The sequence below is a fragment of the Vipera berus genome (assembly GCF_964194415.1).
Source record: "Vipera berus genome assembly, chromosome: 1".
Taxonomy (NCBI): Eukaryota; Metazoa; Chordata; class Lepidosauria; order Squamata; family Viperidae; genus Vipera; species Vipera berus.
The window spans coordinates 237,973,256-237,989,951 of NC_138202.1; the positions used below are offsets into that span (position 1 = coordinate 237,973,256).

The 16,696-nt window shown below is 38.9% G+C and overlaps 1 protein-coding gene across 3 annotated transcripts in view; it reads right to left on the reverse strand.

Moving 5' to 3' along the window:
- Positions 1 to 16,696, reverse strand: part of FILIP1 (filamin A interacting protein 1) — a 96,812-nt gene that overhangs the window by 22,393 nt on the left and 57,723 nt on the right. For all 3 annotated transcript variants that reach the window (XM_081314656.1, XM_081314657.1, XM_081314655.1), the window contains exons 3-4: positions 12,973 to 13,146; positions 11,760 to 11,938 (exon numbers count right to left, since the gene is read on the reverse strand). In XM_081314656.1, the coding sequence (XP_081170782.1) occupies positions 11,760 to 11,938; positions 12,973 to 13,146 (353 nt within the window). The remainder of the gene's footprint in view (positions 1 to 11,759; positions 11,939 to 12,972; positions 13,147 to 16,696) is intronic.

A 16,696-nucleotide genomic window follows, 5' to 3' on the forward strand; every position in this document is an offset into this window, starting at 1 on the left:
CATCACATCCTCAAAACCTTCTGTTCCCTGGAACAAATGTGCAGCTTTATAGCTAGGAAAAGGGTTTTGTTAGCACTTTTAATTGCATCAGTGATCAAGCTGCATGATCATTCTTTCTCAAGATTGCCTAATGATGACGGAAGGAATAAAACTGATCTGAATTCAGCATCTGGAAACAGAGGCAGTCACACTGATGGATCATAGAGCAAGAGGAAAAAGAAACTCGACTTATTGTAGGAGGAAAATCAGGCTCATTCAGGGTTTTACTAATTTTCACTGATTACTTAATGCTATAATAGTGCTATTACCGTAGTACACCTTGCTCAGAAGATAAACTACTTTAAGAATGTTCTGAAGTTACTACCTGAAAAGTAAAACATTAATTCAAAATTTTGGCAGGCATATATTACAGAGAGATTTCAATATAAAAAGGGGAAAGCAGCAACATTAAAATCCTTTTTCTGGGGGACAAGGAAAGCGTTCAAGACTCAAGGCAATAAGGAAATATTTGCAAAATCCAGTCTGCCTTCAAATGCCATTAATGAGCAGTTTACACAATGTTCTGGCATAGTTTTGAAAGGCAGAAATTCCATAAAAATTTCTGTTGCATCTTTTGAAATAAAGAGGCAGTTCTGAAATACAAAAATCTGCAGAAATCATGTGTGTATCAGTAAAAATCAGGCCTTTTTTTTCATTCCCTATGGAATGTTCATAGATTTGGAAGCTGACATCCAAGTCAGCATTTCTTTAGTTACCTTGACTCTTTCAAATCAAGCATATTTAGTATTTAAATAATTACACTTCTGGGACAGAACCAATTATCAGGGTTATAAATCTTCTGAATAAATTAAGTGCCATCAGCAGGTATCTGAGTGTTAAGGTTAGAAATTAAAAGTTTCAATCAAGTTCCCCAGCTTGAGGGAATTTTACTGCTGCTTAGAGTAGCAAGTATTTCCTGATCAAGCTATTCCAAAATTGGAATTTACACCGCATTCTTTGTGTCCTTTTTCCATAAACCTTTTAAACATTTCCATAAAGAAACAAGATGTTTAATTAACTAGTTTGAGTGAGGTGAAGAAAGATGGAAAAAGAAAATCTGTCCCTTGTTCTGGGCTGAACTGTTTGGTTCTTGGTGCTCAGAGAAAATCGCAGCCCAATACAGTAAAAAATATGTTTTAAAGTCCACACAAACATAGATTTATCTTCCTTCATTAGGTTCAAGGCAGTATACATGGATGGAGTGTCCCTAAGTTATTGCTCATTTGGCCTTTTTTTTTATTAAAGAGTTTTACAAAAACAAAATTTTACAATATATCCCCAAATCCCTCCCACCCCAAACCCACCCACTTCCCAGAGCTAAATACAGGATTATAGTTACAATAATCATATTCTAAATAAAAATTATGCATAATATACAATTAACCAAATTCGTAATGTGCTTTAACTCCCCTTTAACATAACTACAAACAACGTACCAATAACAATATCCCACTAAAATCTACTCATAAGCTAAATGGAACTTTTTGGTCCCATATTTGTTCTGAATATAATTTATCCATCTCCTCCAAACTGAAATATATCTTTCCTGTGAATGATCTTTCAAATAAGCAGAAATCTTAGACATTTCTGCAAGATTCGAAACTTTAAACACCCATTCTTCTATACTGGGCAAACTATCCTTGCTCATTTGGCCTTGAACAGATTCAGACCTTTAGCAAAATGAGTATAGCCTTTCCTCAGCCTTAAATAATGCCCCAAATCTGAGCAGGAGGGAAAATGTGTGTGTGTGTGTGTGTGTGTGTGTGTGTGTGTGTGTGTGTGTAAAATAAAACATATATATTCATGTTCTTTCAGGCCAGCAGATTTAGAAGCTTTTACAGTGCCATTTAAGAACGAGTCCAGTAACTCAGAAATATTCCCTGTAAGATAGCAGAGTAGCCCTGCTGACCTCCTCAAAGGCATCCATCAGATAAGGTATGCAAAACAGAAAAATGCTTAGGGAAACCGAACCATTTCAATTTTTCAGTTACACGACAAGAATTGATCAGTACCTACAGAACTTGCGGGAGGTCAGCAAAAGGCTGGAGGCGCAAAAAAGAAAACTTTTTTTTCCCCCAGCAGTCAGTGCGAAACTGAAGGCTTCCTTCTCAATTCGAGCATCTGCATCTACAAAGAAAGGTCCAACTCCTCTGCGCAAAACCAAAGTCTCCCAGAGATGACGCTGCGAGGTATCTTCCTGATCCTCGCCCCGGTTCAGCAGAAAAGGAAAGACTGAAGTTTTTAAAAGCTGCGGCGCTGTTTCGCCCTATCCTCTTTAACAAGCATCCATCTGGCCTTCCGCCTGCAAAGTGCAAGGGTTTTTCCAGCTGATTCTCCTAACCAAGCAATCTCATTCACTCACATGCCTGCGCAAAACCCAAGGTGCACCGATAGCGCAACCCTATCCCAGCCTTAGGCAGCTTGCTTACCTCCTTAGGCTGGAGCAGCCCTTTCTATTCGCCTTCCCTTGCAAGAGTCGGCTGGTGCCCAGACCTTGCTCTCCAGGGAATTAGCCATCACATTCCAGCCATGTCAATCGGAACAATGAAAGGTGAATGTTGTGCAAAACAGCCTGGGACCACTTACTGGTGATGTCATCCCTCCCTTATACAGCTCATTATTGTGCAGATTTAACTTTGGGCAGCGGGGGTGGGGGTGGAGCCTCTCTACTTCGAGAAGCAAGGGAGAATGTTGGCTAAGGAAAGGTTTAACGGGGAAAGCAGCAGAGAAGTGTATTTCTCCTACTCGACCCCTTCTCCTTCCAAGTTCACTGAACTCCAGCCAGTTCTATTTAACATACGTTTAAAGCACCATTCGCTCCCCTTTCAGAATCAGCATAAGAAAGTGGAATCGTGCAACAGGAAACAAACCATTATCCGGCTATAAAGGTTCCTAAATGCAGCATAAGGCGTCTGCTTGAATGATTATCCACACTTATGAAGAAAAAAAACAACAAAAACTCATTTATAATAGATAATGCTTTTCTCCAAAAAGCTATCGTGACAACTATATATGTATTAATGATTCCATGCCTTGAATAATATCAGGTTATAACTTGCGGGGGATAAAAGTAGTTTACATTCCTTTTTAGCATTTAATAACTAGGGGGGGGGGAAATCAAATCAGCGCCACTGCTGCTTTGTGATAGGATAGTGTTATTTATTTGGCTTTCCTGATATTTATTATAACTACTACTATTCTGAGGTCTGGGCAGATGACAGCGCCAGCTGACCTGAGCCGATCTGTAAAAGATCAGCAGATCTAATTAGTATTGGGATGAAATGGAAGAAATCCCAAAGTACATTATGGTACATTAGTTGGGGAAGCTGAAAAAGATATCCCAGAAAAAGCAATGGCATACTGCGGCTGAAAAGATGTACAAAGATTTGTCCATAGGTACCAGGAATGATGCTCTATGTAAATTCCTAAATTACCCAAATTCCAAAGACTGGTGTTATTTTTCTTCAGGCTTAGAACAGTTGCCTATGGGCATACTTCTGCTACAGAAGAAAAACTTAGCCAAGTCTTGGAAGTTCTTGTTGCTTAAAACTGAATACATCCTGCAAAGATCACATCCAGCCATTCCTAAATAGGCCATTAAGGCCTTTTGTGATTAAGCTGACCTTTGGACAAATGAGAGTTCTCCAGTTAGGATCCTTTGACAAAACTTGCAAGAAATCTACCTAACTTCTAGGTGGGTTTGTATGCAGGATTGCAGGCTGACTCTGCCCACAGCCAGGAATTTGATCCTGACTGGCTCAAGGTTGACTCAGCCTTCCATCCTTTGGAGGTGGGTAAAAGGAAGACCCAGATTGTTTTGGGCAATATGCTAACTCTGTAAATCACTTAAAGAGGGCTGTAAAGCACTGTGAAGTGGTATAAGTCTAAGTGCTATTGCTAACAATGGATATAAAAGAATTCCAATTCCCATGAACTAATGGGGTGAGGTTCTCTACCCAACACCCCCTTAAAATTTCATCATTCAGATGTATTGGTTATCTTCCTAATATTTATTGTTTCTTATGGAGTGTCTATTAAAGTGTCTTTTTTTGGACAAAAAAGAATTCAGGCTTTTTATAAAACATAGCACCACACAATAATGAGTACAACCTTTCAGAGTTGATCCTGTTTCATTCTTCTTCCATCAAGCAAAGTGATTTGTCTAAGTCACGGGTGTCAAACGTGACATGTTGCAATGTATCGTGACTTTTTTTGCATTTCCGGAGCTGGGGTGGGCATGGCCTCTGCATGATGCAATCGGCCTGTGGATCGGCAGTTTGACACCCCCACCCCCTGCTCTATGTGATAGAGAATGGTCTCTTAACAAAAATTAAATTACAAGAATTTCTCAAGGTAACATTGACCAATCTCAACTTTGGAACAGAGATTCATTAGCTCAAATCCATCATTTTTTAAAAATGTGATTTTCTAGTTCCAAAAATGGTTCTACCGTACAGCTTAAGATAATTAAAATATAGCATTCTGATGCTGAATGTAAATATCTGTAGCTTTCGTTGAGGTTGCAGTTGTCTGTTTTGTACCCCAAGCTGTTTGTCATTTTCTCAAATTATTTGAAAAGAAAATCTATGTACTATAAAAACTCTTTGTTTTTATCTGTCTGTTTGTACCCAAAATCTGCTAACTTAAAGAATACATTAAAAAAAATCAAGAGACCCAATACTGCTGTGGAACTGAAACTTCCACAATGTTCCAACCAGATTTATTTGCAAAGTTGTGGACATTGCAGAATTGCCATGGTCATGGAACTGTAATTTCCACTGTTCCCTGCCAGATTTCCACAAGCAAAGTCAAATGGGGAAGTTTGGCAAGAAGTTGGAAGTAACTCATGCTCCCACTATTTTGCCTACCCATAGTCATTCTGCTTATCTGTTTAGGTAAATAAATACTGCCTTTTTCATTGAAGTTCCTGTGGGAAGAATCCAGAGAAAGAAATATTTTGGGGAATATTAAAAAGGCAGAATATATTTCACCAAAGGAATAATGGAGAAGATCTTTAAAAAGGCCGAAACTTCTCCCTCCCCCTAGTCCAGGGGTCTTCAAACTTGGCCCTTTTATGACTGGCTAAGGAATTCTGGGAGTTGAAGTCCACAAGTCATAAAAGGACCAAGTTCCTGCCCTAACCAGAAAACTCAGCAGAAACCAGCTTTTAGAAATGCAGGTGTGATAATCCTTTCAGAAAGGTTGGAGCCAGGAAGCTAGAAGCTGATGATATTAGAAAGACAAAGACCCCTAAAATCTACATCTTCCACCCAAACTCTAAGGACAGGAAACATAATAGGATTAACCTACCAATACCAAAAAGGACACACTGAACCTCAGGTCAAAGTTCATGCCACAGGAACAGGAAACAACCTCAAAAGCCCCAGAAGGTATAACAACCCACCACTCCCAGCAACATGTGGTCATCTTTCCCAGAGCCATGCTTGTCTGGTTTTGCTCTTCAATAAACTACAACCTGCTTTCTAAAACAGTCTCCATTTTGTTTATTCCTGGCTTGGACTGGACCCTGATGAAGATTTTTCTTTCAACATTCCTTTGCTACTGCATTTTTCTATCACATGATCATAGTATTGGGGTAAAAAAAAAGTGATCAGCCAAAATTTTAATGTTTATTCTGATTGCACCAGACTGCACTACCTTTCTCTCAAAGGATAGCCCAATGGGTGATAGGATTGTGTAGTATAGTATAAATATTTCAGTGAATCATGCATTTTGCTGGTCCTGGCAGAAAGACAGACACTTATCTAAGGACTTTCTATACCAACAAAATTGCAACAAAGGAGTGCTTTAATTTCTAAAATTCATCCCCAAAATGTTTTGCTGTGCTAATAAAACATTATGTGCAACTACAACTACTGCCAAACTTTTGATAGAGTGACCAAAGATAATCACCAGATTACACAGTTTACTTCATTAGGGCAGTAATGAAGCAAAACATGGCCCAAGGTTAAAACCTGTGCCTCTTACAAGGAAGTAGCAATTTTAATTTCTCTGTGCTTTTAATACCCCTCATTATAGGCAGGCAGGCAAGCAGGCAGGCAGCTGATGAAAGTTTTGCTATCCATGACAACTGCTTAATTGTATTTCTGGTTATTAAGCTACTGTTAAAGCTACAGGAATGTTTTTTTCCCTTAAAGTCTGCTGCTTAACCATTGCTTGCATATATCTTTCAAAAAATACACTGATTTCAGTAACACTCCTGAGGAGACATGTAGATGTTTATACTTCATGGGGTGGGGACTGATGGCCCTTTTGTGACTTGTGGACTTCAATTCCCAGAATTCCTGACCCAACCATGCTGGCTCAGGAGTTCTGGGAGTTGAAGTCCACAAGTCATAAAGGGGCTATAGTTCTCCACCTCTGCATTACATGAACAGTTATTTGGGGATTTGTAGTTGGCAGCTTCTAAATGTTCACCAGATAAATTAAAAAAACCCAACTTCCTTATAAATCAGATATGTCAAACTCCTAATGTCAGTTTTGCAATTGCCAGCAATGGGGTGGGCGTGGCTTCCGCATGACGCATTTGGCCTGCGGGCCGGCAGTTTGACACCCCTGTTATAAATGTTTTACAAAGAAAACAACCCTGATTCAAATTCATGTCTACTTTTATTATGGCTGTATGATGAAATCAAAATAAATCGCAGTGCCATAGATTCACATAATATATCTGCCTTGTTATGACTGACTCTTCTTTTGGATGTTTTGGAATTAAAGGAGAAAAACAAATAAGCAAAATAAGAGAACTTTAAATCTTAAACCAATATAGGTAAAAAGACTACTTCAAACATTTTTACTTGAAGATCAACCCCTATTTAGCTAGTCATTTTTGAATTTCTAGTGAAAGCACCAGGAATACTACAAGAGCTTTTTAGTAGCCTAAAGCTACTAAAACTGTACCAAAACTGTAAAGATGTCCAATAAATGACAGCAAAGAAGAAGTTATGTAGTAGACATGAGCCATTTAGCAACTATCTGGATTTTTGCAGCCTATAGATTCTACAAACATCCAGCCATTGTTGTGTCAATATAACTATAATGAGGATTAGTCTTGTATCACAATGGCTGGGCCATGCTGAAGACTGTATATGGCCTTTTCTCACTTACTAATCAGACTATCAAACTATCGTTAGAGCTGCTAACTTTACTTTTATCACTACCCGAGAGCCAGAAAACCTTATTAAAGTTGTATTTTCTCACTGACTTCCCTCCAAGATAATGGATAACAAAGCTCAAGAAATGTTATTATAATGATAACAATAACTTGAAAAATAGGCAGTACAGGTTAGGTTAGAGATTGACAAGGGAGATAGCAAATTTCATATCAGTATTGTCTTCTCCCAATTCATAACACTTCGTTTATAACATTTCAACCCAGCTTTTGGGAAAGTTCCTAAGTGCATCATGGGGAAATTGCCGCTGGGACTGAAAGAGTTAATTAAAGGGTTAACTGAAGAACTCCTAATAGGAATTAGACATTAAGGACTGAAAGATATAGATACAGGAGTTGCTGATTTCTCTTCCATTCCCTACCAGCTGAAGGATTTTTGTTCTTCAATGAATAAAAGAATTTTGATTTGAAATGGATGGATGTTTTCAAAAGTGGAGAATGTACCAACATTCTTCTTTGCATCAATCTTTATAAGAGCCTTCATTGCAATTGTATTCTGGCACCAATTTCTACCTCCAAGGACTCTCTATCATACCACCCAACCACCATAACTTGGAATGGGCAAGACTCCAGGATCAGCCACATTTTCCTTCATCATCCTTTTTCTTCCCCTTAATTCTTTGAAGACTTGAAAGGAGCAGAAATATGACAGATAGCTAGGAATTCACAGTAACAAAGGAAAGCACATCATTTTCTGAGCTTTGTTAATAATCCTATAATTATCTGAGAAAGTTCTTCCCCCTTATTTCTTTCACTATCCCCAAGGTGAAACTAAGCTTTCAAAATTGATGGTGACACAACTGTACAAAGGCCAGCAATCAAAAGCGACAGCTTTAATGCATAGAATATTGCATGAGCTTGGTTTAAATCTCAACCTGTTTACTTCAGTAGGCATCAGCTAGGAAACAGAAGAATGATAGTTGGTAGCCTTTTCTCTCCCCACCCCCTTCCCTTCCTTAAAAAAAAGTGTCTATTTAAATCATACACAGCATGCGCTACCCCAGGGTGATAATTTCTGCTTCAGGCTTTTGGTGCTCTTGATGAGTTGCAGATGGCTTTCCTGCACAGGTGATGTGGCCCCCAGACTGACATCACCAGGAGAGCAGCCAAGCCCCATCCCAGCGCCAGGATGACTGAAGCAGTGTGGAATGTGTCAGTATAAGCTCCAGAGAAACTTGCCAATGCTTAATGTTGCTGGGGGTGCTAGGATAAGAAGGGGAAGGGCAGAAGATGCTGTTGGGGAGCTGAAAGCAACTTTTGTAGAAGAGAGAAGGGAAGTGCTGGGACTCCCCTAGATTTTTTGATGATGATGATGATGATGATGGTCTTAGAGGGAGATAAGATTCAGCACAGTGGTTGCTCCAAAGCCCAGACTTAACAGGCTAATAATGGATTTTCCCCTCTCCCCCTTCAGTTCTGTATTGGAAGAAATTAATCAACGTTTTTTTTTTCTGTTCTCAGGACCCAGCTGATTTAGGTAAAAACCAGAGCTTCAGGGACAATGAGCTAATGAAATCACAAGCTCTGTTTTTTTTAACCTATGAAGGGAAATTTCAGGTTAGTACTTTAAACATTTTTTTTATGTTTTTAAAAAAAACACAGAGACATTGAAGACAAGATTTCCTCTACCCAATTCTTGGTCTTGGAGTCTGCATTAAATGCACCCAGGCCACTTTAGAACTGGCCTCAATTTCCCACCAATCCATGTGTCAAATGTAAGCATGCTGAAATATTGTAGTGTCACTGATACATATGAAGGTATGCTATTAAATTGAGAGAATACAAGTCACTTCCTACCTCCTTCCTTTCTTTTCACGATTTAAGTATCAAAGGAGCACAGCTGAAAGCTCTTATGTACATGCAGGAAGGTGTCACGATGTGAGTGAAATTAAAATCCCTAAAAACCATGCACTATAGCATTATGTTAATACTTCAGAAGAATTGTTTTTGACATGATGGAGCACAAGAACTGGTTGACTTATAATTGGGTTCACACATTTCTAAGTACAAAATATCTCTGTAATGGCATAGTTTCTGGTTGACAATGGTATATAATTTGTTTACTATAGAATAATGTATTCAATAGCCTATGGTTAAGTATTAAAAACAATGCATTGTGTTGCCCCAAAGTATTAAAAAAGGAGCAAATAATATGTTAAGTGCCATGCTTTAGCTTAGATCAAGATATACTCTTTGTAAGAGCTTATATAAAGTAAAGAATCAGAATTAAATTTATAAAACTTAGGAAAAACTAGTAATGGACCGTTCTCATCTTTCTGGATACTCTGTATTAGTAAAGCTACAAAATAGGCCAGAAGTCCATATAGGTATATTTCTCAACGTATGTGTGTGTAAATTATTTTCCTTATCAAATATACTCCTACTTAGTTATTTTTCAATGGTTAGATGATATTTAAATTAAATTTTCACTAATTCAGAGTAATATAATTATTTTTAAGGCATGCGATAAGACATAATAGACCCCAAACCTACTTACACTGAAAAGGTGGGATTAAAATAAATCAAGTCTGTTTCAGTGTTGGAGCCAAACATCTAAAAATACATGATCTTTTTACAGACTTTTTGTGCACTGGAGCATATTTGGAGGTACAGACAGTTCAGATGGAATATGAGCTGAGATGATGTGTACATTAACTGAGATGGTAATACACCCCAGATATCCCTGTGATTTCACATGAAGAGTTTAGGCCAGGGGTCTTCAAACTTGGCCCTTTTATGACTTGTGGACTTCAACTCCCACAATTCCTCAGCCAGGCACGCTGAGGCAAGTTTGAAGACCCTCGTTTAGCCTGAAGAATTGAGCTACACAACCAACCTTAAACTCACATGCTGCTTCTTTGGAAGGGCAGTAAGAATGGTGTTGTTGTTTTTTTCGTTTTTTCCTTTTTTGCTGATCATTCAGACATAGCAAATTGTGATTATTTCTAACAATAGTGCTTTGGAACAATCCTACTTTAAACTATTTTTTAAAGTATTGTATTTTATATATTATATGAGTATTGTACTTAATATATACAATATTTTAAAGTATTAAATATATTAAAGCAATTATGAAATATTTAAAACTATTATGATAATAGTTTGCAGCTATATCAGGGAAGGAGAGTGGGAGAGTGGGAACCAGAAACCAGCTTCTAGTCATTTTCATGATGCTGAATCATGGTTTAGAACCAGTAGATGGGAGGTTTGTGTGTGTGTGTGTGTGTGTGTGTGTGTGTGTGTGTGTGTGTGTGAGAGAGAGAGAGAGAGAGAGAGAAACCAGTATAGAAAAGCAGTCCTTTACTTCCATCTAGTGGTCATCCAAATTTATGCAGCTCAAATATAGTACCTGTATACCTAAAAATGAAGCCAAAAGGTATCCCAACGTAAAGTACACTTCACATACAAAACACACAATTGCCTTTTATATTTGATTCTTTCAATTAAAATTTTGCAAAACTGGGCATTTGCAAACATTTGGTTCAACAATGAAACAGAGTTGATGGCTTTGTTTGCTTCATAAATTTATGGAGTTAACTATTAAATTTAATCCTACGTTCTGGATTTGCAATTTCAACCATGTGAGTTGGCTTTATATACATCATAGCTAGATAAATTATGATTGCCCATTCGTAGAAATCTCTTAACATTGCAATTCTGATAGGGATTAGGGATTTCTAATAGCTGTTGGTAATTTTCATCCAATACGTCTTCCAATTCACTGGGGAAATTATGATTTGTTGTATAAATATATATATAATTAAAAATCAGTGGCAGCAGTATTTGGCTGGCCTTTTTTTGGCTTGAAAGCTAAGCAGTTTAATAAGGTCAATGAAAAGGACAGAGTAGGTATGTCCTCAAAGTATAAATACAAATATTAGGAACTCTCTCATTAAACTCTTATGGCAATTCCTTTAATAATGAGTCATAATAGTATTATTTTTGCCTGTTTAACTTGACATATAACCATTCATTTGAAGATAGGATGGCACTGAAAAAAGTGTCTTATGACTGTTTTTCAAACGACCGTTGCAGCATCCCCACGGTCTTGTGATTAAAATTTGGACACTTGGCAACTGGCTCATATTTATGACCGTTGCAGTGTTCTGGGGTCATGTGGTCAACAATGACCACATGATTCACTGAATGACTGCAGTGATTCACTTAACAATTGCGGCAAAAAGGTTGTAAAATGCAACAAAACTCAATAACTTCCTTGCTTAGCCACGGAAATTTTGGGCTCAACTGTGATCATAAGTCGAGGACCATCTGTATTAAAAAATATTTTTGAAACGTTAAATCGTATCTTCCTTTAGAATGCTATAGATCAGCAAAAAAAGAGAAAGAAAGAAAGAAAGAAAGAGAGAGAGAGAAAGAAAGAAAGAAAGAAAGAAAGAAAGAAAGAAAGAAAGAAAGAAAGAAAGAAAGAAAGAAAGAAAGAGCTGGGCAACGGCACCTCACTTCCTATCAAATTAATTTTTGAAGTGCAGATCTCATCCAACAGAGTGTGTTTGTGTTTGAAACTCACCGTTCACGCTCCTGTTCTAAGAGATTGGTAAAATCATCACTTTTATTCATATAATCAGTATGTTTATGCTTCTCGTTTTCCAGCTCGTAAACTGTGCGGCGATGGCATTTTTCTGCCAAGAGAAGCTGCTCAAGCATGCGGCGATATGTTTCCTTCTGCTTTTCTTCCAATCTGTCCAGCTGGTTTATTGAAACATAAAAGGGACAGTGTTAAATAGGTCACTGGCTGACTTTGGTTAATTTACCCAACAAGGAATTTGTCATGCAGAAAAGACATGGACTCCATTACACTTTCTGAGCTGCCAGCCTTTGGAAATGCTCATTCTATTGGGTGTCCTAACTAACTACCAAAGAAAGATGTTCACATGTTGGTTACACTGAGCTATTTGAGGAATGAGTTTTCCAGGTCTGGAGCCTGGTGAGGCATGGTGTTGGGCAGAAAAGAGGAGGAAAGGGAACATTCTCATCAAGCTTTGAAGTAAATGTTCACTCACACAGTTTGCACATTAATCTCTTGCTCATGAAGGCATCCATAGGAATCTCACTGTATTTCTACTTTACGACTAAAGTGACTGTCTTCAAAGCATTCAGCAAGCTCCATCATCCCCAATCATTTGGAGGAACCTGGAACCTAGGTCACCCCAGTCCTGGCTTATGATTTCTCAGCCGTTGCTTCAATTTCACGAATCTGATCAGATTCTAGAAGTGAGGAAACCTCTTCACGGCTGCTCTAATGAAAACTGACAAGCATCACAAGAGCACATCCTGAAAATAATCATGTCAGGAAATAAGCACGCAGATGCCCTCAGCCAAGCCAGCTTGGTATTTATACACAGCTGTGCAACAGAGAAGTTCTATCAATGCCTTGCTTGCTGCAGCAGATTCAACCGGCTTCCTATAACAGCGTGCAGATGTCACTGTGGTTTGCTTGCTGTTGCCTTGGGCTGTTGAGGAATGTAAAGTTGCTAACATTCTAGTATCCTAGTTTCAACTTCAGAGCTAGAGAAATCTTGAGAAATGAAATGGCACGTGTCAGTAGGACGCCTTCCCTGGAAGCAGGGTTGCCATGCTAAAAATTGCTTTTCAGAGTTTGTGATATTAATACTCTTTAATAATATCTCGGGCAAACACAGCAGAATGCAAGTTGAAGAAAAACATTCGAAAAGGCCCTCTGATTTTCAGTGTCCCCCGGGGATAACCTGAAAGGTGCTTACCTCTGAAATGGGCATTTCATAAACATCTTCTCCCACTGATTTCTCTTTGGAAAGGAGAGCATCTCTATGCAATATTCTGAGGACGTTCTCCGGGGCTGAAGAGCCATAGTGCGCCTCCAGGATTTCAGGTCTGATTTTCTCGGTCTTCAGCATATGGATCACATCATCTCTAGCCTGCAAGTTTACACTTCAGTATTATTACCAGAGCTTTTTTTCTCATAGTTTAAGTTTAAGTTTATTAGATTTATATACCGCCCTTTTCCCATAGGACTCAGGGCGGTTTACAAGGTATTTAAAAACATCAATACAATACAAAAATTAAAAAACAATTAAAAATAATTAAATTTGATCCCTGAAAAAATATAAAAACCCCAATTAAAAACTCTCAGCCTGGGCCGGAAAGCTCAAAGAGTCAGGTCTTCAGGGCCCGGCGAAATGAATGGAGGTTGGGGGCAGTCCTAAGCTCCACGGGCAGCTGGTTCCAGAGGGCAGGCATACCCACAGAGAAGGCCCCCCCTGGGTGTTATCCGCCGGCAGTCTTTTACCGGCGGCACCCTGAGAAGGCCCTCCCCGTAGGAGCGCACAGGACGAAGGGAACTTGATGCCGGCAGCAGGTGTTCCCTCAAATATCCCGAACCCAAGCCATTTAGGGCTTTATAGGTCATCACCTTGAATCTCACCCGGAGGGCAACCAGATAGAACGCTCAGAACGGAGTTCCGGCACCTTTTTTGGATGGAACCTTGTAGGGTAGGCAAGGCGGGTTGTATGACATGTGTGAGTTCCAGCACCTTTTTCTTTTACAAAAAAAGCACTGGTTATTACTATTCTAACACTAAGTCAACATTATCATGAAATAGTAGCATTCTTTGTTGCTTTTCTGTTATCAACACAGTGCTGTGCTCTAAAGTGCATCCGCTGAATTATTAAGATTTACCAGATGTTGGTTAATAAAAAAGGGTTTTTTAAAAAAATTCCTTCCTTGTGAATCCCCATATATGGAAAAGACAACAAAATTAGAACAGAGGGAAGAATCTGAGTTCTTTCTTTTACAAAGCTGGAGGATGTAGGGCCAAAAAATGTGAGTGGGATGGAGTGGAGAAATATTCTCTCCTAGAACTGAAATTCAGGGTCACTCACTTAAAACTGATTGGCAGCTGATCTGGAGGACTGTTTCAAAAAGGGCGCAGACAGCCTATCCCAAACATAGTATGAAAATGATCTAAGATTTCTAAAGAAGACTCCAGTAAATGTATCCAGTTTGTGTTAACTCCCATAACATTCAGTATGGGCAAAGAGTAAAATTCTGGAAGAGAGAGTCTCACCACAACTGGGAAGTGGGAAAGACTGGAATAAAAATAAACTCAAGGGTGTGTTTATTGACCACTGTTAACTCTAATAGGGAAATTAAGTTTAAATTTAAGTTAAGTTTATTGAATTTATATACCGCCCTTTTCCCGTAGGACTCGGGGCGGTTTACAAAGTATTCAAATTAAATTCCATATTTGAATTTAATTTAATGTCATATATTTCTAAATTACAGATTCTTGGGGCAAACAATAAAAGATGGTTATCTTATTGTGCCACGTTTATTTTGTGTGCAGTTTTACATGTGACTTTAAGCTGACTTAGAATGAGTAGTGCCCCCACTTTGAGGAATTAAAGCATATTTCGGTCCGGATCACCATTTTATTGCTCACTAAGGTTTAAAGGTGTGCAATGTTTTTATATTTGTTGGGTTTGATTCCCGCCCCCCTTTGTACACTGCTCAGAATCACACTGTCTGAATTGGGTGACCACATAAAAGGAAGAAAGGCTTTCTTGAAGAAAGCTATGTATCCTTGTTTAAAGTATTTATATCCCACTCTTTGCCTTGAGAGTCTCCCAGAAATCTTCCAGATTTCTTTTTTTTTTAAAAAAAAGATGTGGCACATAAGGGAAGGAGAAGGAGACTGCAAGGAAAAGCAAAAAATACCATTCAGACAGCAGTTTTTCATGAATTGTAAGGAACATTTTGGCTGTCTATGAAGGACTTATATACCGCTTCACAGTGGTTTACAGCCCTCTAATTGGTTTTACAGAGTTAGCCTATTGTCCCCAACAATCTGGGTCCTCATTTTACCGACCTCAGAAGAATGGAAGGCTGAGTCAACCTTGAGCCGGTGACACTTGAACTGTTGAATTGGAGGCAGCCAGCAGCCAGCAGAAGTAGCCTGCAATGCTGCATTCTAACCACTGCACCACCATGGCTCATGTGGGAACAATGGGAACAAAATCAACCCAGCTCTGGCCTGCTGCCTTCTTTTAGCAACGTATATACTTGTCAGAACAGCAGCTTCCAATAAACAGGTATGCTAACTCAATATCCCGGGAGTTACCATCCAACAGATCTGTGGGGCAGGCATATCCGGTAGGATAGGATGTGTGTCCTCATTCATAACAGACATCAACTAATCATTCCACATGGTATTAATGGAACTTCTGTAGTTCCCAACAATTGGGCATCGGTTTCTGGGATGGCCTATCTCCAGTTATTTCTGCCCATACCATGGGGTTTCCTATTTGAGGCAATGTCATCTGATGAAGCCTAGGAGCAGTACTGCTTTTTCTATTGTAGTACTTGCCCTCTTTGTGGCAACCTCCCCCTGCCCCAAAGATTGAGATCACCCCAACATTTTAGCCTTCAGGAAAGCTTCAAGATATTGCCTTTTTTCCCCTGGCATTGGGCCAGGACAAGAGACGAGCTTGTCTTTTGGATGGTGGAGGTTATAAAGAGGCCCAAACTTATGTTGTTGAAATGTTAGGATTTAGATTTTTTTAAAAAAATAGACGGTGTGGTTTTAGTTGTAATACAGGAAGTTTGTTTAATATCGTTCAAAATTGAAATGGCCCTGAAAAAAATGACATATGATGGTTTTTCACACTTATGACCATTGAGCATTCCCATGATCACATGACCAAAATTCAGACACTTGGCAACTGGTTCATATTTACAACGCTTGCAGTGTGCCAGGGTCACGTGATCACGTTTTGCGACTCTCTTTGAAACGGAGATGAGCACCGGCGCCTAGAGTTGGAAACGACTAGCACGCATGTGCGGGGGAATCTTGACCTTTACCTTTAACAAGCAAAGTCAATGCGGAGACCACTTAACAACTGTGTTACTAACTGAACAACTGCAGTGATTCACTTCACCACTGTGGCAAGAAAGGTAAAACTCAAACAAATGTCTCATTTAGCAACAGAAATTTTGGACTCAACTGTGGTCATAAGTTGAGGGATTACTTGCATTATTTGGGGATTTTGTAGTTCTATGTATGGAGTTCCAATATATCACAATGGAGTTGTGATATAAATAAATCTTCCAAATAAATAAATGGTATTCTTGTTACATACATCACAATTGCTATTTAAATAGACCAGTTAGCTTTTGTGCACCATTCTAGTTTAACAGTACTGTATTCATCAGATATGTCTTTCAAGAACACAGTTTTGACTGCTATTACTCATCTCTTCAGGTAAATGTTGTTGAGTGAATACTAGACACCTGATAATATCTAAGAAGGGTTGGTTAAAAATCACCTACTTCTTGCACCAGCAATTCAGGATCTGGAACTCCTGATTTACAAACTTTAGGCTTATGCTACTAATGCTATAAGGGATGCAGTGGCTCAGTGGGTTAGGACGCTGAGCTTGTCGATCAGAAGGTCAGCAGTTTGGTGGGTC